The 26,587-nt window shown below is 40.8% G+C and overlaps 2 protein-coding genes across 3 annotated transcripts in view; one reads left to right on the top strand and one right to left on the bottom strand.

The window, feature by feature from the left end:
* Positions 1-17,093, bottom strand: part of eag (ether a go-go) — a 123,590-nt gene extending 106,497 nt beyond the window's left edge. The window contains exon 1 of the mRNA XM_067354862.1: positions 16,577-17,093. The gene's annotated coding sequence lies outside the window, so the exon portion shown is untranslated. The remainder of the gene's footprint in view (positions 1-16,576) is intronic.
* Positions 9,566-26,587, top strand: part of LOC105675117 (uncharacterized) — a 109,603-nt gene continuing 92,581 nt past the window's right edge. Inside the window, exon 1 of one of the 2 annotated variants that reach the window (XM_012371956.2) lies at positions 9,566-10,491. In XM_012371956.2, coding sequence (XP_012227379.1) covers positions 10,416-10,491 — 76 coding nt within the window. In that variant the 5' untranslated portion in view covers positions 9,566-10,415. Of the gene's footprint in view, positions 10,492-17,267; positions 17,667-26,587 lie in introns of those variants that run through there. The other variant, XM_012371957.2, reaches the window with a different exon arrangement.

Here is a 26,587-nt window from a genome sequence, read left to right as displayed (position 1 = left end):
GTATATTTGCAGTATTCCCGACTGCACGCGTGTGATATATTTTCAGTAAACAAATATAGATGAAACATATAACAAGCATGCATCCATCGCATTGCTATACCAATATTCGCAAATTAAAATCTGCTATGAAAAGCAAAGTATGGGAATCAATGGCTAGTATTGAATGGATACATTGCCTTTCGTATCGTTTCATTTAAGTATTGAGAGTATTCGTTAGATGTCGTTGGAATGTACTCCGATTTCTGAGTACAACTGGTTCGCATAATGCGCCTGTAAGTATTTACTGACACAATCATACTTTTCAAGAACTCGTTAACTCGTGATATCGCTGTGATATGTCATGAAATCGAGAGATTACGCAAACGCGGAGCTTCGCAGGAATCATTCATTCAACCAAAATAATATACAGAAAAACATGTAGGAAAAGCAAAGCCCTGCTTTGCCCATCACGTTCGTTTCTCTCCAATATCATATTTGACCTCCATTGATGACCTAGCTACGTTCACAAAACGCATTGTTGTGGCGATATAATCGTGCATAAATCGAATCGGATTTTGCAATACGAAATAAAATTCTTTAGGCTTCAAGAATTAATTACAAAAAAAATATTTGAAAATAGTAAATATTCTAAGTTATATTAATCTAAATAAATATTAAAAAATTACGTTATATTTAAAAATATCTACTTCAATCTATAGTAAAAACAAGTAAAAAAAGTAAAAAAAAAAAAACAATTTATAGTAAATCAATATTAATTCTACAGCTTACAATTAATCTACATTAGAAATTATATATTACTTCAATCAAATTAAGTGAAAACCCATGTTTCCTGCTCTCTTGTGCTACGCTTCTCTTAAGATCACACATATGTGAATATATTCATAAAAGAAAATTTTATCTTATCTACACCTAAAAGTGATAAGAATTAAAAGGCTTGTTCTTAGCCGTTACGAAAATATTTATCAGCTTTCCACAAACATAGGCATAAACAAGCAAAAAAACGTGATGGAACTCACTGAAGTTTATCTACTTTTATCTATAGAATCGAAACGATAAACTCTTCCTATTTTAAATGGACTTTATTTCACCTCAAGCGTTCTCATATATACACATATGAGACTTATATTAGTTACGAAGATATTTAATATAGAAAATTAAAGAAGTATCAGAATACATTCAACGAAATATTCACTACACCGGATTCCAAATTAATCGAAACATCTATTGATAAAATTTGTAAAAATTATTGAGCGATACTCCGTATAACAACTCGTATAAATATGTATGGATTTAATAAAAAAGCAGAACCAGATCGATTCGGTGCCAGCAGCGCTCCTATACCAATACTATACGATACTAACTTATATTTTCCAGAATATATTTCTCATAAAATTTCTAGTCGGCGACTGATTTTGGAAGCGGACGACTCGCACAGGCTGTTCAGCGTCATAAAATGCTGTGATACGTCGTAAAACGCTTCGCGCTGCCAGACTGTTGCCGCGTGGCACGTGCTGCCACTCATTTGCGAGCTGCTCGCTCGTCCACGATGACGTCAATCAAAAAAATCATCGAAAAATTATGTTGCTAATCCGTTATTGTTACACACATGATGATTTCGTTAATACGATGGTGATGAACATAGTGAATCATTACTGATTACATTGATAGCGACGATTACTTGCGTTAAATGTGAAGTTAATTTTTCCCAATAATTTATCTCTCGATAATCCATCAAGAAAAGAACTTTTGATATTAAGATGAAAATAATTCATTGTAATTTTATAGGAAACAATAGAAGAAAACGTGAAAATAAGAATGTTTACAAAATGGGCATGAAACTTACAGTTTATAGAGCCTTATTTTTGTCTCTTTTTTTGATTGCAGTCAAATTTTGCTAATTTTATTTTATAATTGCATCTTATGAAAAAATACTCTTCTCAGATGTCAAGCAACGTTAAGATCTAATAACATTTTTTTAAGTTATTTTTAAAGATATGTAAGTCAATTTTCACCGAAAAGTAAAAGATTTGCTATCAATCTGGAAATCTAATATTTGTACCATATTGTATGCACCCGTGGAGAAAGTCACACACACGAAATTTACATCGCAAGTTTATACCGCGTCGTTCCGACATAAGCCACTTAGGAAGCTGATATCGAACCGCCACGTGATGCGTGGCAAGTGACGTCACATCGGAAACGTCGGAGCAACTTGATGACGCTATCGAGATATATACATGCGCGGGTATCGTTTGCGCGGCGATGACGCAATATTGAAAAATTGCTAACCCGGAAAGCTCGCGTAGGCGTCGCTTACGCCACGTGCTCCTCTTTCGTGATGCGTCACAGGGTAAAATCATGGTCACCATGGTGATCCGGATAGTCTCTTCACGTCCCTTCGGACGCCCACGAGATTTAAACTTCCGCTACCGGTGCGAACGTCACGCCCTGTTTGACGGGTAAAGGTGGGTAGGTGTTGCGGTAGGTCCAGGATAAAAGTCCGAAAATAGCAACAGGTATACGTTACAAAGCGAAAAACTTCGCGGATGTGCAAGGCGCTTTTTTTGCACAACAGCGACGTTGCACGACGATGGATAATTGACTCGCATCTAACTCGAACGGTCTCGAAGAGACTTTTAACACTTTACGTGCACCTCGATATTGACCACAATGCACTCTGTGAATTTTGTACAGTGTAATCTAATATACAACGTAATCTAATTATAAGATTCATGCATACCTTCGATCAATTTCAAGTTTATTGATTAATTTAGAATTTAAATAAAATGTGTACTAATATTGATTATGCTACCAAAAAAATATATAATTTAATTCTAAATAACTTAGATCGTATATACGATTTTAATTAATAAAAAATCCAAAATATGATTGAAGCTCCGAATAGCGTAAAACACATTTTATCCTTTATATACAATTCTAGATTATATTAATAGATAAGTTTCTGATCTACATAGGTACGATACTGCGTTTGTTACGGTAACCTTAATCCCAGTTACTTTTTTTATTTCAACCTAAAATGCCAGAAAAAGGTCGGACAGCCATATGTCTATTAAGTGGGAAGGTTCCGAAGACTTGCGAAGGCCAATCATTTTAAGGGAAATAAAGGGATCGAAAGAACCGGAAAGAGGAATATTACCGACATTACAATGTTAAAGCGACGATTGTTACGATAGTTTACGGTAAACGCTTTAATGCGACTGTACCGTGACGTGGGTATTATGTTGTCACAATGTCGCTCCGCTTCTCTAAAGTAAAGTTACGCTTTTACATCCGTGGGATAGCCGGTGAAACAGTCGGCTCCCTTTTCTTATTTTTTGCGCAATTTTCTGAAATCTAAATTATAAACATCAAAAATTGGAATGATTATTTTGATATAAAAAAACCAAATAATAAAATATAATAAAATAAATATAAAGAAAATGTGTTTCTCTCTTTCTCTTCTTATTTGTGTTACTATCTATTTATTATAAATTCATATTGTGTTGCTTGTCATACACACACAAATGTTCTGATATGCTAAATTTAAATAAAACATCTACATAATAATGCAATGAATATTTCATTAATAAACGGTACTTAAAAATTTTGCATTTTTTTCTTGACGATTCATTTATCGCTTTTTGCGGTTCGTGAACGAATCTTCTAATCTGTTCTTTTTTTCACAATTAGTACTCTTCTCTGTGAGCAACGCAGACTTGTCTGACGAGTTTCGCCAGCATATCGAGGTGTGTATCTGGAGAAGGTATCAGAATCCGGTATTCAACATAATAATTTCAGAACTCGAATAAAACAAAATATTCTCAACTTGGAAAATGTTAAAAATATTACTCGATAAATATCAAACGACGCTAATGATTCGTAGAATATGTCAAAATATCAAAGATAACGAGTTAGAAGTTTTAATTAGTGACGTCAGATTTTTCAGTGGAAAAAGAATATGTACCTACATTTCATGAGAAAAACGCTTTTTCTCAAGCTACCAATAATCAATTAAAATCAACTAAATTAGCTTTCAGGGTAAAACTGAAGACCAAGAAACATTTCCGAGTAGCAATTCATTGCGATGTAACGAATCTACCGTTACACAACACACGCGCGGAAGGCAGCCTTTGTGTTATCGATCGTGCTAAAATATGCTCGGGATAATCAAGTTTGCGTAACATTTGTTACTTCGCCTCTGTATAACCCAAACGCGGTGCTGCAAATAACAGATCAAATTACAAAAAAATAGGCCGAAAAGATATAATGCAGTGCAAATAATGCTTATGCAAGCTATCGGTGCACAAGTATTATTACGATATAACGTCAAAGCACCTCCTATGACGAAAAAAGTATTCCTATAAAAAACCTGCAAATTAAAAATTCTCAATTGAATTTAAAGATATCTAATTTTAAAGTAGCGATCATTCCTTTCGTGCACATCTTTTTCTTTTTTTTAAAGAAAACAAGTCATCTCGTGGATTTTCTCTCGAGTCTTTCTAACTTCTAAAGATTCCTAGCCGCATGGGATCTGGACAATAAACCGGGCCTCTGGGAAAGAATGTTTAATCGCTCTTCGACGCCTTCGTCGCGCATACTGTCGAGTGACATGTTGTGTTCAACACTGTTACACGTACGTACAATGACGTCACGCGTGCCGGCAAATGAAAGGAGAAGCGTACACGCCACACGCTCGTGCAACGACGGCATCACGGTCGTCATACCGCCCCACCTCGGCGCTTTTGTCCCCCTCTCGCCTCCCCCTGGAACCGACCTTTCCCGCGCGTTCTGTGCTCCCTCCGCCGTCGACACCATCGCCGAACAACTCTACCCCGCATTTACGAGCGGGGCTAGTGATTTTACACGACTACACAGAACGATGCTCGAGTAACCGTGCAGTAAATACAGCACCGTGTACCGCAATCGATACTACTCGATACTACCCTCTGTCGTTGTATCTCGCAGCTAATCGAATGATATCGACGCGGTATCAGGATTCCGACGTAATTTGGATCACGTTCAGCTTTATGGAATGTTAATACTGTGAATCATGCGTTGAGGTTGAGATTCGACCAATATCAAAGACATTTAACAGATTCGAAATCTTTCCTCGCACACACAGATAAATAAGAATCTTATTTATGCATCCATAAGTCAAACTTTTTAAAGTCGTACTTTCCTCTAAAACCTTCAACTCTCGTCAACATTCATGACGCAAATATGTTCAATTTTGTTTTTCACAACAGCCTGTTCACCTGATATATGTACATAGTCATAATATATCGTATAGATCTCTGAGCGACATTCATATGTAAGTTTATCGTTCTCGCGACTTTTAAAATATTTGTTTCGCAGAGAAAAATGATCGTCTGATCCTTGCTCGGCAAAAATAACAGACCGTGTTCTCACTGAATATTTAACGCTAAACGTCGCAATAAGTCTCACAGTTTATGTCGAAATAAAACGACACATCGGTGAATTGAAATTTAGAAATGAACAATCGTGCAAATGCTAAACGTGTACTTGGAATGTGGGCCTGTATGTAGGTCGACTCATCACTCAAAGATCGACGGCGCGAAGTGAATACTGGATCCGGTCGCGGAATGACCTTTATTCTCGAACGATAGTAAAATGATTTCGGCAGCGATAGGGGATGGATGAAGAGCGCGGTGTTTGGCCGGTCTGTCTGGATTATGTATGCGGAGCGTCGTGGGTGGGGAAGGTTGTCGGCACTACCGAGCATCTGGAATGGAGTGCGCGCGCTCCGTGCGAGCGTAAGGGGGGACGGGAAAGAGGTTGCGCACAGCTGGAAGGACGGAGACGGAAACGCACGTTTACGGGAAAGAGAAAGAGAGAGCGGAAGAGGAGGATGAAGTGGAGCCTGATACATGCCGGTGAGGGCGAAACGAAGACAGAGACAGAGAGAAAGAGATGGATAGGGAGCAGGAGACAGATGGACAGAGATAGAGATAGGGGGGAAACCTTACCGCTGATCCTCGAGGCTGACCGAAGTGGAAGTAACAAAATGGGGAAAGACAGACTCTCTCGTCACTGTGTATTATGCGGTACTAAAAATATAGAAAAAACGTGATGCGCGTGCAGGGGAAGAAGATGAAAAAAATCGACGGAAGATCATTTCTGTGTTTACAGAGACTAGAATGCGTCTGCTCATCAATATCGGATTACCGATCAAATCTGAGCTGTTCACGACGCCGGTTCTGTTGTCAGTACACACACTTCGTCTCGTTTGGCATTGGTGTCTGAGCCGTGCTAGAATCTAATCGCCATAATAGTACGATCTATCGCATGATAATATCGCGCGCGCGCGCGCGCGCGAGCATGCGGGGTCATTTACCTTGTAAACCGAATTGATCGCGAACAAATCCATTAATCACGCTTCTCTCCGCATCCGATCGTTATCTGGATATAATTCGAACGCCATCCGATACACCTACCAACCTACCTACCTTACTACCGATCGTGATCGCGCGAGTCTGCCGACGCGTGCCCAAAAGTTTCGCGCCGCGTGTGCAAAAGAAGCGCGCCGGAGGAGAGAACCGGAGTGCCGGTGGTGGGACGAAGAGGGAGAAACAGGTGGCGGCGAGCCAAGCGGAAGGGAGAGAGTGCCACGCGACGACGAAACGGACGGACAGAGACGGAAGCGACTGTGAGCCGGTCGGCGGGGAGTTGCTCGTCGAGGCGGTTGAACGGCGAGGCGGCGGCGGCGGCGGCGGCAGCGTGAGGATAGTGAATGCGCTGGGCGAGAGGCGTGTGGGGATGAGGGACATGAGGACAAATGACGACGCGCGCGAGCCAACAGGACCGTACGCGAGAGCACGCGACACGCGTTCCGGGAGCCGCTGCTTTATGTCGCGCTGTGAGCCTCGTCGTCGCACCTTCTCAAGATAGCCACGGAGTGCGGCGGTCTTTCCCCCCCCCCCTCATTTCCTCTCGAGGGACGTAGACGCGGTTCGCGCATTATTCAACAACGTGTATGCATAGATCGAGCATGTTCTCCATAATATTCTATCGTCGTAGCCTCGCAAGATAGAGCGAAAAAAGCAGTGACCGAAACTTCATTACGCGAACGGTATACTTGATCTATATGTATCGTCCGCATTATCTGATTAGCTGGTTACGGCTTTGCACACGATATGAACCTGTCCTGTTCTCGCACGACAACGCATGATATCAGTATCTGCAAAGGAGAATGTCCAAGTGGCATTCTACCACTTGTCCTTGTACACGTGACGTTCCTTCGTTTCCAAGGATGACACGACGTAGCATGCAATGAAATATGATCGGAGAAAGAGAATCTTCAATCGTTTGTAAAAAAAAATCAGAAGTGACCGTTATATCAACGTCTGGCTATAAATAAACTTGATTATAGATTGAGTATTACGCGATGTCACACGCTTCCTCGTTTGTATTATTTCATTCTCTTAATCTTTTTATTTCTTAGCAATAGTATTAAAAGCAATTCAGCATCGGGTTTTCAAACCTATTAGTAATTGCCAAACGTCACAAAATGTAAAAGAAGTTAATTTACGAATATATCTTTTGTTTACACTGTCACATTCTCCCGGTTTCTCTAGTGTCTTAAGTACATATTCGCTAATGCGAAGAGAGAGAAGCTTATAAAGCAGCTGGGGATCCTCTCGCAGCTGTAGTTTGTGTTCGCTGCCTTTTCCACTCTACGACCAATCTCTTGCTCGCTTTGCTCCCTTTCGCACCACCCTCGCCACTCTTGCGCGCTTTGGGGACAGCCCTTGCTCACTTCGTAACATGGGTGAACCGAGGACTAACGATAAATGGAGTTACGCGTTTTGGCCGCGAAAAGCCTAAACCGCTGCGTAGCTTTTGAATAAAACACACGATAGAATATATGTGGCGTAACTTTACGTAAAAACAAACACATATTGCAATATTATCAAAAATATAATATAGATCAATGTAAAAGTATAAGCGGTATGAATGTTAGATTTCAAGAATTCGACTAAATAAATAAATAGAATATCGAGCCATAATTCACCGTTTAATTTGCTTAATAATAAATATTTTTTCAGAAATTTCTATTAATATTTAAAATCATTATGCAAAAATTACGGTGTGTGTATATTTCAAATTTACGTAAGTATTACTCAGGTATTATCTTTATTAGATCGAAACTACTATGTATACAGCAACATTATCTCATTTGCTAAAAATCTCACATTTATGATTGTCAAAATGGTTATTGTTTCGCGTTTATAAATGGTAACATTATGAAGACTTAGAAAGATGCTACTTTCTTACGCTCATTTCATACTTTCTACGTATATGTAGGTTGCTCGCGTATGTCAGGAATACGAAATTTCAGTAAGAGAGTTTAGTATTGCGGAAAATCGTAATCTTATTGGATTTGCGTATACACGTTTAGATCGTGTGATAAAATGATAAGCGATAAAACCCGAGCGCTGATAAACAGCTGTTCGTACAGACGATCTAATTACTCGCGCATGTAGGAATGCACATGTGCATTTTAATATTTTTAATTATGCAGTTAATGCAGTAAGTAATTATGTAATACGATTATTTTGAACAAAAACTTGTAAAATTGCAGCAATGCTTGAATTCTTTTCTTAAAGAGTGATACACGCGTATGACATATGCATGAACATAAATCTCCGCAAAACAACACATCATTACAGATACTTTATGAGCCTTTAAGCCTCCTTTATAGTGTTGATGGACTATTTATAAGTTCCGACCTAGATCACGGATCATTTATCGTTCAGTTTGTTGCTTGTCCGCGGGAACAAACGTTCTCTTACGCCGTGGACACCTTGTAGACTCGGCAAACGTGATTCCCAGCACAAGGTGGCCGTGTAATAAGCTCTCGCGTTTACTGCTTGTCGGTTTTACGTTCAGGCCGTACGGCCAGGACGAAAAGGGAATCCAGCGCAGCGAAAAAGCGCAGTGTAGCGAAGAGGAGGATGGAAACGGAGGCGGAGGGTGGTGCGCGCGGGCGAGTTCTCACGTCTAAGGAAGAAAGGCAGCGTGAAATACAGTGGAAGAGAGGATTCACGGGTGCTCCGCAGAGTTCTCTCTACATTAACGGCCGTGGACCATGCTCGGAGGTTCGAGGAACTGGTAGGATGAAGAGAGGCAACCGAGAGACCGAAGAGAGGGTGAAACGGGGGAGGAGGTGACGAGACGAGCAGGGGAAAGGGGGAAACGGTAGTAGGTGCGGTATACACTGCCACGGGTGAGACACACTTCGTCCACCGAAGTGGTATAGAGACGGCGAAGAGAGGAGAGAGCGAGTCGAGAAAGGGTAGAGGCGCGCGCGCAGGGGGGGGGGGCTATGGGGGGGTGACGGGGACTAGAGCGGGTCAGACGTTCCATCGTTGCTCCGAGCAAGATGGGCGGCGAGTGGTGAGCGGCAAGGGCGGCGGTACGAGCGGGATGCGGGGCGAAGGGGGGCGCAGGGAGAGAGGGAGGCCCAGCATCGGTAGAGCAGGTGGCGCGGGGCAGGAGGATCGTGGGTGGCAGCTGAGTACGGAGTGATAGGGGAAATCAGTCGCGGTTCGAGTACCGCCGCGAATGCACGTAAGCGATGCCTGTCGTCGCGCCGCCCGCCTCCCTCTCTCTCTTTCTCTCTCCGTTTCTCCCACGACCCATTCTCTGTCATTCAACTCTCGCGGACGCCGCAGTTCTCTCTTTCCTCCCGGTTCTCATTCTATATCTCTCTCTGTCTCTCCTCCTATCTATTGTCTCTGTTCTTTGGATATATGTAAACGTAGTCGCATACACATTTAACTTCTCTTACAAACACGCACGCGGGTTATCCTAAACAGCATCGACGTAAACAAACGCGCCGTAAGCGCATAAACGGAAACGAGCGGGTCCTCGAAGGACCTCGAGGGCGGATTGACCTTTCCGGCATTGCGAGTCAACTCGAGAGAAAGAAAAGGTTTGGCGTATGCCGATGTAGCGCGGAGTAGGGAGCCAGCTGAGAAACGATAAGAAAACCCGATGTAAACAGAGGAGAGTGAGACCGACGTATCTAAGAGAGAGGGAGAGAGCGCGAGCGGAAAGCGAGAAGGGGAAACACGCGATCGAGCGGAGACTCTACTCTCTCGCGTCAAAAGGGATCCCGCTCGCGCGGTTTTAATCTCTCACGCCGGGGAAAGTCGCCGCGTATCGAGAACCTGACCTGTTGAAATTTTCCTTCAACCGATCTCCGAGCGATCGACGTCGCGCGCGATCTGCGACAATTGATTAGTAACGAATTCGACGCGATCGAATTAAGTATCGAAGCGGAGTGAAGCAGAAGTTAAAGAAGAGAGTGGACGGGGGGCGCCGTGGAACTCGACGAGGCGACGATATCGGTGCCAGGTGAGGGGAGGAGAGCGAAGAAGGAGGCCAGCAGAATGCTCGACTTGGAACAACAGGCCAATCAGGCACAGGCATTGGCCTCGCTCGATGACGACTGGCACCTGCTCGAGGGTGAGCGCACGACCTTCGCAATTTTCCTTCTTCCTTTCGTGCGCCTTCTTCTCGGAAGGCGCGCGAAGCTCAATAGGGCGATGCCGTGCCGTTCAAAATTCAAATCCAGGGGAAAAGGAAGGGATAACCCTTGGGAGCATTAGGACCCCTTTACCTTCGAGCGACAAGTTCGAAGAATCGCGCCGCATCGATCCATGCAAAATCAAAAACTGAACGTTATAATACTCTTGAAAATAATAAATGTATATAATATATATATATATAGAGAGAGAGAGAGAGAGAGAGAGAGAGAGCTAAGAGAGATATATGTATATATATACACACTTGAGGGCTGAAATGCGAGTTGCATTATCGAAATTAATTAGTATGATGCAACAATAAGTTAAAGAGCATTATTACATCGGCGTTATTTCATTTTTCCGATATTGTCAATATTGATATAAAATATAACGCTGACCACGAATGATCGTTTTTTTTTCAAGGGAAGCGTTGATTTTTTTTCGAATTTGTCACTAAGATCGACTAATACGTCGCAACATATTGGTTAAGGAAATAATTCATGAGTGAAACTCGTGATGTTTATTAATTGACGCGCGATGGACGTGCGCGCGGACACGGTCGATCACGTAGAAGAGTAGGTCGAAATTCACATTCACGAGAACTGCACGTTATTCCGGGCCGATGTCATCGATGCGCGACGAAAAACTGATTTATTGCGGTCGAGATAGTTGCGCATTAATGATGTCAAAAACAAGATGTATGACGCGGGTTAATAGACATCGCTCGCTCGACGAAACGCACGGCGTAGCACGACAAAACGATTCTTAATGACACCGTCGATGTTACATATTAGTTTTGCATTGAACGAAAAGTAGAATATACTTTTTTCTAAATTAGTATATTTTTGCTAGCGATCAATTTTATATATCAATCCTTTAAAGAAAGAATAATTGATGTCTCGTTTAATTAAAAAATGTCTATATTATGCGCATGTTTCTTTTCCATTCTATTTCTGTCCTATTATAAAACGATGTTCGTCGCCGACCGTACTATTGATAAAAGCCAAACAGAAAAATACTTAAACTCTCTTGGGGGAGGAACGGACCCTTCATTGGGCTGCATTTAAACTCACTCTGGTCGGCCGAGTTACATATGACAGTGTGGCATGGGCGCAGCTGCGAGCTCGCCTCGTGCCTGCACACTGGAGTTCGTCTTTTCTTTTCGAAGAGTGTGTCCGCCACTCGCATCTGGAACATGCGTTTACAGCCGCATGTTCGTGATTCCTCTTTCTCCTCCTCCCTTTGTAAATATCACTGAGAATTTTGTCGCGATCATTAAACGAACGCCGTTTAGACCTTGATCAACGTGACGCTTTTCATGAATGTCGCCGTCTCTTTTTGCTCCATTTGCTGTGTGCCTGTTGAGAAACGCCGCGCTGGATAGATTAGGCCTGTAAAGTTTTACGAAGTACGTTCGCCCTCGGCGAAATAATGGCATCGTGAATTCGTTAGTTCCGTATAATCTGCCGCGCTTTTAACCCTCTACAAATACTCACATCTCTCCTTATTTCTCGTATACCGATGCTACCTTTAATCCCTCTTCATTCGTATGTATACGTAATTAAAATTTCCTGGAGATAAAATCACATGTTTCGGATATTTTAAAGTTCGTTCTTTCTATTCTCTCTTTTTTTTCAATACACCGGATACGGCTATCTTTATATATCCGTGATTGTACAGGAGCATAAGTTCTCTTTGTATCCAGATCAAATTGCTTTTATATACATTTTCGCTAATTTAACTTCTGATACATTTCCGCCGAAGAATTAATCGCGCAACAGATGGAGAAAAACAGAAGGTTAACCGTTGTGCCACTATACGTGCAAGCGTCAATTTACAGGCTCGTAAACGCCAGTGAATGCTTACTCAGTAATGTTCTCCGATTCTATGTACGTATTTTAGCGTTATCGATTTAGCGGCGATCAAAATGGGTCATTTTGCCCCGACCGAGACGCGTTGTCGCGTGCGATCAATATAGCTTTAAGCATTTTCATCAGTATTTTCCTCGTCATTCTTTATTTTCATTCCACAAAAACTTGAGCGGCGCGACGCTAGTTTGCTTTCCAACCTATCTCACCGCTTCTATCGTTCTCCTATAATGTGTATTCATCCTAGCTTCCGATGTTACAAAGAAATTTTTTTGAAAAATTTTTATCAAAGACAACTTGTCAGATTATATTCAGAACTCATTAGTATGCTACTAGAAAGCTTCGCACACAAATAGCGTACACTCGCGAGAACACTCGAATAGAATCTACGCTTGAGTATATTGAATCGAAGTTGTACTTCGGTAACCGCGAACACTGCGTGGAGAACTAAAAATAAAGCTGCCTAGGCTTGGCGAACGATCATTTATTTTTAGTATGTCGAATGGAGATACCGTGTGTATGGAGAGAAAACCGGTATCGCGATACATTCTATCGCGACATTAACTTCACATAATCGATTACTACCGATAATTACGCCCTATTTACCCAAAACACATAAATTATACTATTGAAAAAGGAGAAACTCTCAGCAGCCGTTTGGAGTCTAGCGGTTCACCTAACATTAGAGTATGACCTACATCGCCGAGTAAAGTTACAGTGGATACTCGCCGCATCGTGCGTGCACACGCACGTTATGTCGAACATAAAGCATGCGATTGTACTGAAAGGAGAGAAGAAGACTATGCACTTTCGAAATTACGATCGTCTGCATCAGAAAACTGACGAAGAAGTGCAATAATCGTCGAGAAAGTCGCGTGCGCGCGCGATTCTTTTGTTCCAGCTATGTTGTGCGCTGATATTTTCTTTTTTCTTTTTCCCTCTCTTTTCTCCCTCGTCGCCGTCGTCGTCGCACGTGGCGCACGTCCGTTATTCTCGTTGCGAGCGCGCGCGACACGTCGGTCGGTGCGCACATTGCGCCACGGACACCACGATTCACACCTGTCCGTACGTCCATCCGTTCGTTCGTCCGGCAGCACGGCGAGCATAAATGTCCGCAAGAAGAAACGATATCGTGGTGTTCGGCTTGGACCACCTGGCCGTCAGAGGCCGGTTGTCCGACAGGGCCGTATCCAATCCTTTATAACTCTCTTAGGCGGATTCACGCGAAGCCTGCAGAGAGCGCGGTCAAGTAGCAAGTTACCAGGTTACCTTCTTCAAAGGAAGCGAGAGCCGGTAACTATTGCCGGTAAATACACTGTCTGCCTCTCTACTTTTGTTGGAACAAGCAAGCACGTGCTACTTGAATCGGCCCCCTGCTGGTTTCCTCGTGGTTTGTATCGTTCGGTCTAATCGAATAAGTGAGCAAGGTGCTCGCTACTTAACCCTCGGACTTTTCACTTTGAAACCCTAATATTTTTAAGTATACGTTTCAATTATGAAATGCTAACCGTTCGTGAGACCTCTATTTTCACTCACGGCACCTTTACTCGCGTAGTGGATAATTTTGTTTCCCCCAGTTAGATGCCAAAGTTGCTACGTGAATGAGAAGTAAGTTGAAAACTTTAATGTATAGGAAAAATTAACGCGCGCGCGCGCGCGCGCGAGAAGCTTATGTGACAGTGGAAATACAGGAAATACATATAAATCGATTACTACGTTATGAAACAAAACGTATAACATAATTATACTTATATCACAATCATTAGCACAAGCAGACAATATCAACGACAAATCTAAAAGATTATACCCGATTAAATCTAAAAGAAACCTCACCGTCAATCTTAAAATTTATATATTATTTCTATTTCTATTTTCTATACTTCAATCTCTTATGTATGCGCTTTTAATCATTTCCCGGTAAATAATGCGATATCATTCCTCGTCAGATGTAATAAAATTATTGTTTATCCAGTCAGGATAAGCCGCGGTTTATAAAATTACGTTTGAAATAATAGGTTACACGCAAAACCAATGAAAATGTGAATAATTATAAGTTATGTTTGTTAGTACACACAATCGCGATTGTAATTACGAGGAAGCAGCGAATTATTATTGATCCACCGAAATAACGCGGTTATCATTTACCAGAAACAATTTTAAAACGTTTTCGTATGTTTCGTTTGACAAAAGCAAAATTGCCGCTTGTAGCGTCCCGACGACGAAAAGGTAAGAGGATTCTACAAAAATATCGCATGTTTTTCGCTCGCGGCTTCATTCGGTGGAAAACGGCCGAAATTTAGCCTCTGTTATCTATAATGGGATTAAAATGCACATCCGGTCTTTGCAATGCCGAATGTGGCAAAGTTAATGAAACAGTTTAACGTGATTCATACAGAGTTGTCGGTTTCTCCGGCAAACCATTTCTTCGCGAGTACGAAATAAATCCTGAGTTATCAATATCGAGTTACCGAGAGAACAAAAGTCGAGCGAGGAGAAACATTTCCGTAAGTTACAAAGGGTCGCTCGTATGTAAAAAGCCACGAGACCGTTAAGGAAGCTTGCTGCTTACGAACAAGTCAGTAACTGTAATAAAGTTTATTCCGTGTAGACATAAACGCCTGCGTGTAGTACGGGAGAGGAACCGACTGCACACAGCCTCGCCAGAATGCACCGCGATATGTATAGATATATAGCTGATGCGCGTATCGATTTTGGCCAGGCTGCATTACCATTGCATCGCGTCAAATTATACGGGCAAGAAATCACGCTATTAAATTTAACAACAAAGCTCACAGCTAAAACTGCGCGCGCGTTATTATATATCATCGTACAAATTCGATCAATAAAATCAATTCAAAGGTTTTATTATAGAATCTATCAAATTTTCATTATATCGATCTGTACTATAACTATATTCCATGTTTATTCAAAAGCATGATAAAAAGTTAAGATACGCGAGAGATGGAATGCGTGTAAAGGAATGAGTGTTAAATTATATTGAATTTCTGAGAAAAGAAGCGAAGTTTTTCTCAGATTTAAACATGGTGTATAATATCTCGATAAATGTAATTATATTTCCTTGGAAAAACCTGCATAATAATTTATATTTCAATTACTAATAGATTTATTCTTTATAATTTTTCTCCACATATATTACTTTAAAATCGGAAAAGTCCAAAGCAAATTAATGAATTAGTTAGCAAAAAAATTTATGCAGTCAAAGGTCGTGGCTTTGTCAAAAAACGTCTCTCGTGCCTTTTATGAGAAAATCACGTCTCGTTGGTCAACTCTCTTTCGGAATTGGGTTTCTCGTGCAGTATGTACGCACCTGCACTTTCACGGCGCCAGGTTCGCGAATGCATATTGCATATACCTGCTCGCTTCAAAGGTGAACTTACCTGCACCGGTACATGAACCGTGTACGCATACTCGCTCACGAACTGGCATATCGGCTGGACATACACAGAGACGCGAGCACGCATCGCAGCGATTGCGCTGATGCGACTACCGAGAGCGAGAGAACTCTCGTCAGACGTGTAGGATGTTTTGCGCGACGATTAAAAGGCATTCATTTTTTAAATGCACGTGACGAGTCGCGAGAAACCGACGCTTCTCGTTCTCTTGCTCGCCGCAAATTTAAATAACATATTTACGATGTAACGAATCAACGATGCGACGTAGTATTATTGTCTTCCCGACGAAACATCCATCTCTTTACGCGCCTTAAAATTATGCGTATGCAAACGAGTAATGGATTGGTTATCAATGGTTTCGCTGATTCGTTTCGTGTTTGTAAGTTTCTTTTAAAAGTCTCTTAAGAATCTTAACAATTTTCAAATTTAATATTAATATTTGTTAATTAATAATAAATACAAGTAATTTCTGAAGTCGTAAGTTATACTCTTAAAGCAACAAATGTTTTAAGAAAGCATATACTTGTTTTTTGAACATTGTAATGATTTTGTGGTAATACATATTTTTCCATTAAATTTAATGGTATATTATTTCTAGAATTTTGTAATAGTATTTGCTAATCATCATAAAATAGTGACGCATAAAAATGATCAAAAATACCATCAAAATTCAGCCAAACCTTTCAAATATAAAAAATTTAAAGTGTGTCTGAAAAAAAATGAAACTTAATATCTTAACACTCACCATACGCAGCTGCAACCGGCCGTCTACTGCAGCATCCAGTGCGCCAAGAAAATCAGGATCCACCGTTGTCTAACTTCAGCAGCCGGCTACTGCATCATATACTCTCTCGATCTCCGATCATCCGAATCCACGTTAAAATTTCTTCACATTTCACAAGCACATATGACCGACGCGATGACATTACGACGATGTTACGACAATATAACCTCAATTTCGGCACGGATTTTTCGCACAATCATTCTCGTACTCTTTCACTCCAGAACGCGAACTTTCATATGCTGAAATACGATATACAATATTCTACTCACTCCCGATCACTCCCGGATACGGTACATATGCATAAACTGCGAAATATGAAAAATAACACGCAACATCAAGAGACACGGTCGTGTCTCGCGCCAAGTTCACGCGTTACGCGGAACGCGCAAGTACTAATAACGCGAACTGACTTGCGCGAGTATATTCTGTACGCACTAAAATCAGAGAATATTTTAAGGTCAAAAACGATTTTCTATGTTGATTTTTTAGACTACTTTACTCTTGAAGGTTTGACCATTCGTTAGGGTTAAAGGTGGTTATTTCGCGACAAGGGCTGAGCACCAAAATCTAATTCTATGTATTTTAAAATTGTCAAAGCCTTTGAATCGCGATAACCAAGATTTGAGCACCGTCAACCGGCCGTCACCGGCCAACCGTCGTTTTCGTCGCGTCGTTTTGATTGCTTGCGCTAGATCACCTGCCGTATTTGATTTGTCGCGCAAGCTGACTTATTGTTATTAGTGTTGTTTTTCGTATTGCGGCAAGTTTACGGTATCGAACGTGTACAGTATCCGAGAGTGATCATACTGTCGTAATGAAAGCGCGCAAGAATGATTGTGCAAAAGATTTACATTGAATTTGTGGTTATGTTTTCGTAATTGCCGTCGCGTCGGTTGTGTGTGTTGTGTAAAATGTTAAAGAAACTAGATGTGTACTCAGGCTGAGGATCAAGGATGCATGCTGCGGTCGTCAGCTACTGAGGTTAGACAGCGGTGAATCCTGATTTTCTTCGCACGCTGGATGCTGCGATATATATCCGGTTGCAGGAATGGTGAGTGTTAAATATTATATTTTATTCTCTTTTTACAATCTCACACTTATACAGTTTGCAAATAACTGTGCAAAACGTTCGATTTTGATTCTCGTTTCGATACAAGTTCGACGAATACAGTTAGACTAACCTAATATAATCTACCCTATCTCATAATTAATATATCGTTCACTATTTCTTCATTTATTTGATAAGAACCGGTTGCTAATTACTATTAATTCTGTATTTTAACATCTCTTATCTCCAAAATTAGCTATGTTAGGCGATTTTTTAGAAATTATTTATGAATTTAAAATTAATGTTTTAAGAGCATATCTGCTTATAAATATTTACATATTTACGCATAATTTACATGTGCGCGAGGTACGTGCTGGACAATTAACGTCATCTCTTGTAAATTTTCGCACAACCGTAAGGAGTCTCGCGATATGAGAACAGTTTTACCATTTCTCCCGAGATTTCATCGGGGCCGTCGACTTTATACGTGACTCGCAGCCTCGCATAATCCCCCCATGCGGACGGAATATTTATTTTCCAAGCTACTTTCACGTTACTTCGCTTTTGACCGAGCATTACGTAAAAAAAAAAAAGATGCTACGCGGACGATCGCGCGAGTAACCGTAAAAAAAAGAGAGAGAAAAAACAAGAAAAGCGTCCTGATAAATGGTCCTGGAACTTTCAACAGCCGGATTGCCGAAGTTCGTATCAAAAGGATAGTTTAAAATGAAAAAAGGAGCGGAAAACCACGGAAAATGCGCGCGCGCGGACGTGGCAGACTGCGTTCTCCGGCGGAAAATGATATTTTCTCTGTGATTTTAACGACGCGCGAAGTGCTGTAATACTGCACGCAGTAGTACTACACGAATGAGCGAAAAATGTATTCGACTATACAGGGCATCGTAAAATTGTTCTATGTTCTCTCCATTCTTTGGACTATTCGAAATCGATTTTTCCTTCAGGCGTTTATAAGTTTTGAATAATTGAAGACAATTAAAAGTAAGAAGTTTCTCTATAAATAAAACTTCAATAAAATTTTAATTTAAAGCTTAATTATCAAAATTTGCAATATTGAAAATCAGAAGCGCGCAGTAAATAATAATCTTCTTTGACATTTTCGCTAAAAAAGAAAATGAAAGAAACTGTGATTAAAAGGACATCCGATCGTTCTAGGATGCCCTATATTTAGCTCATCGTGCAAACGAAGCCGCGTATCGATGTCGCGAAAGCGGAACTCGTCGAACGCGTTCGTGATTATTTATGTGGTATTTATTTTTAAAATGGCAACACGAACGGATTGGTTATTGAGTCGTATACAGTATTAGCTGAAAAGATAGTTACAAAATAATCGCTGTCTCGAGAATGTGCTTAAGCTGGAGAAAGTCCAGGAGAGAATTTATTTATCGCGACCAGATGATAAAGCGCTATCGCATAATGTTATGAATAGGATTAACACTTGCAGTAAATAGGAAATGCTAATGCTCCTTGTTAGTAGACGTTATCTCTTGTTTCGTCGAGTACTTTAAACATATCGCCAGATACTCTTCGAATCGTGATGTCGTAACTGGCGTAACTGGCGTAAAAGAATCATAACATAATATCATTAAATCTGTTTTAATCCTTTGCGCTTCAAGCGCCAGCTATTTTGATTAAGAATTTTAGGATTCTATTAACTGAATTATTCTTAATATAATTTATTTTATTATAATAATTTGAGAAAGAAAGCAAATGCAATTATAAATAAACATACAATGTTTTAATCAAATATAAATATTAATAAAATATAATATTTATGTGAGTAAATAATTATTTACGCGTAAATTTTTATAACATTGCACGCAAATTTTATATTTATTTATATTTATACTTGACAAACATTATATTTTTATTTATTACTGCGTTTACTTTTTTCTACTCAACTATTGTGATAAATATAAATAATTTATATGACTATCAACGCACAGAAGTATTCTGAGCATAAAAAATTAAATGTGATACGCTTTATTTTTAGACAACAGACATTCTTAATATCTTATTTACTTTGTAAAATACAATAGATATTTTGATTTGATCCAGCAATACTCATTGTCGAATATCACAAGAGTCAATATTTTTCTGTACTTTTTTTCAAAAGTATTAGTACTTTGCGGAAATCAAAGAAAAAAATTTTGCAACGATAAGTAAATTAATATTAATGTTAAAGTATGTTTTATCAAAATATGCAAATATTCAAGAATTATTTTACACAGTAAAAAGATCTTTGTTAATTTAACAATTGAATACAAAATTTATAAGAGATTGTCGCGTAAACAAGATGAAACAAATTTATCATTTTCTTAAAACATTAAAATATTTTTAAAAAATAGATTCAAGATATTTTAAAAAAGTGAAAGCTCTTTATACATAGAACGCGGTTCGAAGTAGAATGACCAAAATGTTTAATATTGAAACAAGATATTAGTATTTTGATTAGTGTTGAAACATCGTTAACATTCCTAAGCAGCAAATTGCAACGAGTCGTGCGCGATTCAATTGTTACAAATCGGGCGAAAACAGATAAACGGATAAGAGGAGCCTTACATTCGCGATCTCGCGCTCGCGACTCGTTTTAAACGATGAGATCATACCGGTCGCGCCTCACCGGCCGGTTAAGGGTTAAGCGACCGCGAACGAAACGAATTGAATATTCGCCGGAGAAGAGGAGTGAGCGGCAATTCTTCGATCGCGAGCGTGTTGATACGCAACGAGGCATTGGCCTAATTGAAGCGAATCAAGGACGCAATGCATTGGCTCTCTAACACTGCATCGTTTCGACTCCAACTCGCTCTCGTCTCAAGGACCCACGGGAGTTCATTCACATCGGTTTTACCTGGAAATCATATGTATCACATGCATAGTGATAGTTAGTCTTGTTCACGCGAGCAATCCGCCACACTCGGCACAATGATAATGAAATAATCGACGGAATCGATCGTAAAAATAACAAAATAAATTTTCATATTGATTCGGTCCGTGAACACTGCGATCTTCTTCCGCGAAAGTGAAGATGTTTCTTGATGCAATTAAAATTGAACTTTACTTGAATTCTTAAGCAATTACTTGATTTCTTTGCGCTTGTTTACTGTCGATTTAAGTCGCGCAATTAATTCAAACTCATTCTCTCTCGTTCAATTGCAATCGCTATTACTACTATCATTATCGAATTTTCGTCGCGCATTTCGATGATACAAAATACAATACGCGCGCGAAGTCCGTTTAATGAATGTCGGGGCACCGCGAAGAGATACGCGATTTTGTGGCATGCGTATCACAACAGCCGCGGATTGCATATTTATTCTATCGCTACGAATAAACTATCTCATCAATAATGCGGTTTCACAATCAGTGGATCTCATATAACCTTCCTGTTTTCCTCTTTTCCACTCTTCCTCCTTCTCTCTCCCCTTTTATCTCTCTCTCTCTCTCTCCTCGCGGTACGAGACCACGATTGTCCAATCGTTAATTTCAACTTGGAATAAATCGCTCCGAACGACGCGCGACAACATTAATTAAAAGCGACGTAACCGATAGTCGAAGAGTATCTACCGCAACGTGGGCAAAGCGAACGAAGAGAGGACGAGAAATGGATCCGGGAAAAGCGAGGGAAAAAGAGAGAAACAGAGAGAGAGAGAGAGAGAGAGAGAGAGAGAGAGAGAGAGAAAGAGAGAGAAAGAGAGGGAGGGAAATAAAGGTAAAAAATAAAAGAGTGAAAAGAACCATAATGGAAATATTTATGTAAGTCTACGCGATGAATTTTCATCGTTGCCGCAGGGATGTGAAATGCGCTGGGCGCGCTGCGCGTAAAAGCCATGCGCGCGCTCTCTAGCCGGCGAAAACGTTTTTGATGAAAAAAATGTAAAAGCGAGCGACGGGCTTAGAGTAGGAGAGAAGCGGGGATGAGGTAAGGGAAGGGAGCACCAACAGCGGCAGAACAGGTTCAGGTGCGAGAGCACGATACCTCTAGAACGCGATTCTCTCGTTCGAGCATTCGAGGGTAGAATTCCTCGTGCTGCCGCTCGAAGACTACATCGTGCTCATATTCCCTAACGGTTTACGGGTTAACAGATTTAATTGTTAGCATGTAACCGGTTGAAGTTGGTCGGCATTATACGTTGAATGAGAAGCGAAGCATGTCGTAAAGTGGCAATGTGCTATTTACAGATAAAATATTTCTAGGCTCTCGATGAAATTTGCAATATTGCGAAGAGGAGATCGTTGAGTTGCGTCATAAAATTTATCCTTGGAAATTTATCCTTTAAAAAAATTCCAGACATATGTTGGCTATCTATCCATAGATTATTCGCTAAATTTTCGCTAAATATCCTTCTCAATATAAATCAGTAAACCTTGAATGTGTATATATATATATAAATTGTTTGAAGAAATATCATAATATTTTGATTAATATAAAAACAGTAATAGAATGGATGATAGATATCAAAGATTTAACAGAAATTTAAACTATGGGTTTTTCTTTCTCTCTCAAATTTGAAATTAAGCTTTAGGTTTATTTGATCCTCTGCCTGTTTCTCAATTAACTTCACCAATATTTATAATGATGATCTGCACTTCAGAAATATATACTTTTTTAATGATCTGCAGTAACGCGATACTTCAAAATACCGTGAAGCGAGGAGCTGCCTGTTTAAAATGCAGTTTCATTTCGTGCGTTACTCCAAGAAATTAGCTTGCCAGTATCATACACATGTCGACACCGGGCGCCTCTGAAAGAGTTAATCTCGGCGATTACGCCGGAATCCTTTTGCAGCAGGATTCCTCAAAACGAACGTCTTGGCTTGCCTCGTCTCGTCTCGTCCTCGCCAGAGAAATAATACGCAGCAGAAACGAAACGTCAAAATGTGCCGGCATGCGAAGGCCTCATCCTTCTCCGTGACGCAATAGAAAGTAGAGCCGCAAGGCTGTTTCCACTGTGCCGCTCGTTCCGCGTAAGGAATACGCAATACTCATTGTGAGCTTTACCTAGTTATTAGACTATTAGACTACTGCGTCCTAATATCCCCGGAGAGATCTTACGGAAATTAACAAATACGCTTGAGAAGCAAAAGTGATGTGCTCATGATATTCAAATAAAAAAGTCCCAATATATTTCAACTATTTTGGGGAGCTTGGTTTCTTGGAAAAAAAATATATATACATTTTATCTTTGAAAGATCGCTTACAATTAAGAAATGCTAACAACGCCACGATTACTCCACTGTGTAAAAATCGTCTTCGAATTGGCTAAACAATTCGTTAACGAACTAGAACGGCACGACGATATTTCCGGAGCACCCAGTGCGTTAACTTTCACATTTTCGCAGTCGCTCGCCTTTACAGCTAGAATCAGTGCCAGAGTTTTATGACGCGTGTAATTTAATCGCTACGTAAAATTAATATTATAACCGCACTTCCGTGTATATCGTTCGGAGAGATCTTCAGCGATGCCGTATCGCTTCCTACTTGCGGACACGCGCGCGACGAAAGCGTCGTAAGATCGTTATGGCACTTATCTGAGCGCGCGCGAATTTTTACACCCACTTCTCGTGATGTCTCGATTGGCAACCACGCGCTATATTATGCCAGTCGACGTTTCTCATCCGTGTATATCTCGGGTATATTCTGCGCACTTCAATCGCGTGCATTACTCGATTGCCTAACGTCTTCGTGTTACGCAATTCGTGTCATAATATTTGCGTTAGTCGGAAGTAAATACGTATGCCACCCACGTCACCCACAAAGGCGATCAAGCACACGCAACCAGAAATCGATCTTCATACCGATTAATTCAAACTGTTTGTGGTAATGCGACGCGTAGTGATTTACGGTAGTTAAATAAGTTAATGTATCTTTTCGCGATGAAATCCGAGACGTGAGATCGATTAAAAAAGAATGATACGGTTGTGCACGATAAAAAACGTGAAAAAATAGAACTTTAACTGTTCTTTTAATATTACTTTACTATTATCTTTAAAAATATTATCGTTATTATTCGTACGTGAGTAAATATAATCATGATTTGCCGTATTATCGAAAGATTTTGTTAGCTCGAACAATGTCAGTCGGAATTGAAAATAGCCATAAATTAAGTATTTATCCTAATTCTGCCGCACAATCTCGGTCATGTTTTCACAGCGGGGGGCTTGCGAAGCGGATAGAAGCACAATGCTGCGCCGTGTGGCGCTTCGTTTCGCAAAACTAGTTTACCGTACATTCCCATTTCGTGACGGTATAATTGCATTACGGGGAAAGAATATGCTGCTCGTGAGCTGCCTGGCGTTGTCGGATAATCGAGACTTTGTGTTGTATTCTTGTCGTCAAACACCCCGAGGACTCAAGGCCGATCGCGCGAAGAGAGATGGTTCGTTCTGTCTGCCGATGGATTAAACGGATTCCTTTTTTTTCCAACATCGGTTCTCTTTCACTGTAATTTAACCAAACTTACACGCAACGACGACGACGACGGCGTTTACACGGTAGTTTATTATGGCCGCGTTATGCGCGTACACGCCGGCATGCAGAGGCGGAGTTGCGAATCAATAACTCGTGTTATAAGGCATTTCGGTATGGTGATATCGATTATGTACACCGGTTATGCGGGCCGGAGGTGTCCGAAGACGATGACGGCATGAGTGCGACAGCGGTGGCTCATGTAATGTTGCAATAACGTGACACGATGAAAATTACGATTACACGCGTGCGAGAGCGAGCGTGAGCGGATGCCGACGCGTGCGACGAACTGAGCCCACTTTTTTTGGCGCCCGGTGATTTAGACGTGGATGAACGGAAAAAAGTGTTGCCTTTATCCCGTCGGGCATAAAAACGCACGTCAGCGTTTGCATAAGTAATGTGCGAACACGCAACGAAAAAATCTATAAATTGAATATCTTATAGAAGCTTATTATACATAAATATATATTCTATCGCAGTGAAAAAAGACTTTAAATTAAAATAAAAGTATTGTCGAATTAATTGTCGAATTAAATATCATTTAAATAATGTTCTTTCTTAGTATTCTCAAGTTTTAATTTTTATTTACTTCAATTTTATTTTATCATTAGCAGTGCTAATTATTATCAAACTACCGTAATGTAATTAAACTAATGAACTAAACTACTTAATTATTAGTTTGATCACAGTGTATAAGTTATGCACGAATTGCATCAAGGTAAACGTCAATCAAAATCAATAATAATTTACGGACAATCATACATCGAAAAAAGATCACAAGATATTCGCGGCTTGTTGCACATTCAACGCCGAAAAATAAATACGAGCTGGCGTGTTTCGCTTACGCACGTCGGCGCGACGTCGACTTAACGTGAAGTGTGAATTGGTCTTTATTCGGATCTCTCGAGCAGTTCTTCCGCGCCGCCGCCACACGGAACGGAGATATCCGTAGCCGACGAAATCACGTAACGCGACGTGACTCGATGAAATCACGATTACACGCGCTCACGCACGCACGCGCCGTGCTGCGCGCTGGCCTGTGCGCGAGAGGAAGATAGCATGATCGAAATCCCTTGCGGTTAGCTCGGATGTTCGCATTGTGAATCGATGAATATGTAGTATAAATATGAGAAATGACAAAATTATTATCAATTTAAAATATGCATATCAGAGATGCATATAGCGTATATATTCAAAAGGTTTTAATAATTTCAAATTTAAATCTGAGAAATTTAAAATTCAAAATAACGCAAAACTACACGTGTCATGAAATCTAAGCGGCATCTTTCATCTGATTGTGAGACAGAATTTTTCAGTCTCGTGTCAAGGCAGCGTTGCAACATAGCGCTAAGTCGCAAGCAATAACGTTTCGCGTACGTTCGCGTAGCAGCGTAGTCCGGCTAGTAAGCGATGGCTGCATAGGAGACCTCAATAAGAGACGGAGGGTGGCACTTTCATCCGTGTGAGGCTTTCTCAGGGAATCCTTTTTCATGGCGCACCGCCGCCGTCTCCATCCGCCGCGCTGGCTGGCGAACAAAAGAAAAAGCCGTGAAATATTTCGTCGTATCGCGGACCGAGCGTACTTCACGGTATTTCGCTGATTTCGCGCTCGTGGAGTGGAAAATGTCGTCGGACCTCGAATTACGAAGTCTCGATCGTTTGCAGTAGAATTACGTACTCTAAAAAAGACCTCACTGTGCGGATTAACAAGAAGAAAAATACCCGAAACGAACACTCGTGCGCCGTTTAATCACTCGTGCGTCATAATAATTAGTTTCCGGAATCCGCGTACAAAAACGTACGATTTTTCGTAATTTACGTGTACGAAACGATATATTGTAATACGCTTAATTAAGCGCGGGGCTGTGCTTTGCTGGGTTCGAATTTCGTTAGTTATTAATATCTCTATAGCGCAAAAAGCGCGGAAATACGTGCGCGCCAGAAAAGTATTTGTATGTTTTACTCGGTATCGAATCGATCAGTAAATAGGCTGCCTATATGGTGGTCCCGGAGAGAGGCGGTACCGGAGAGAGGCGGATGAGACGGGAACGTTGTCGAGAAAGGACTAATGAAAAGGAGGGTTCCCGAAGTTGGGTCAATGGCGTCAACCCCCGAGGGCGTGTAACTTTGTCGAGATTCAGCGACGTAGACACACACCCTCGCTCCCCCCACGCTCCCCGGTATCTTTTTAACGCGCGGCTTTACTCGTTGTCCGCGATACCGGAAATAAAAGAGTCGGACAATTATCGAACCTTTCATTCGCAACGGCAAAAACACCATTTGCCAACAGTAGCTATTAAAATTATACGAATTTCAATATAATCCTGACAAACGATGCGTGTAATTTAGATATAATATTGCAAAACTCAAACCTCCCCCTTCTCATCCCTTCTCTTCTCTCCTCTTCCGAACGCGTTTGCAAAATTATGGGCATGAAT

This window comes from Linepithema humile, chromosome 5, assembly GCF_040581485.1.
Source record: "Linepithema humile isolate Giens D197 chromosome 5, Lhum_UNIL_v1.0, whole genome shotgun sequence".
Taxonomy (NCBI): Eukaryota; Metazoa; Arthropoda; class Insecta; order Hymenoptera; family Formicidae; genus Linepithema; species Linepithema humile.
Note: the sequence above shows the minus strand (reverse complement) of the source record. Positions and strands in the feature narration are given on the sequence as shown.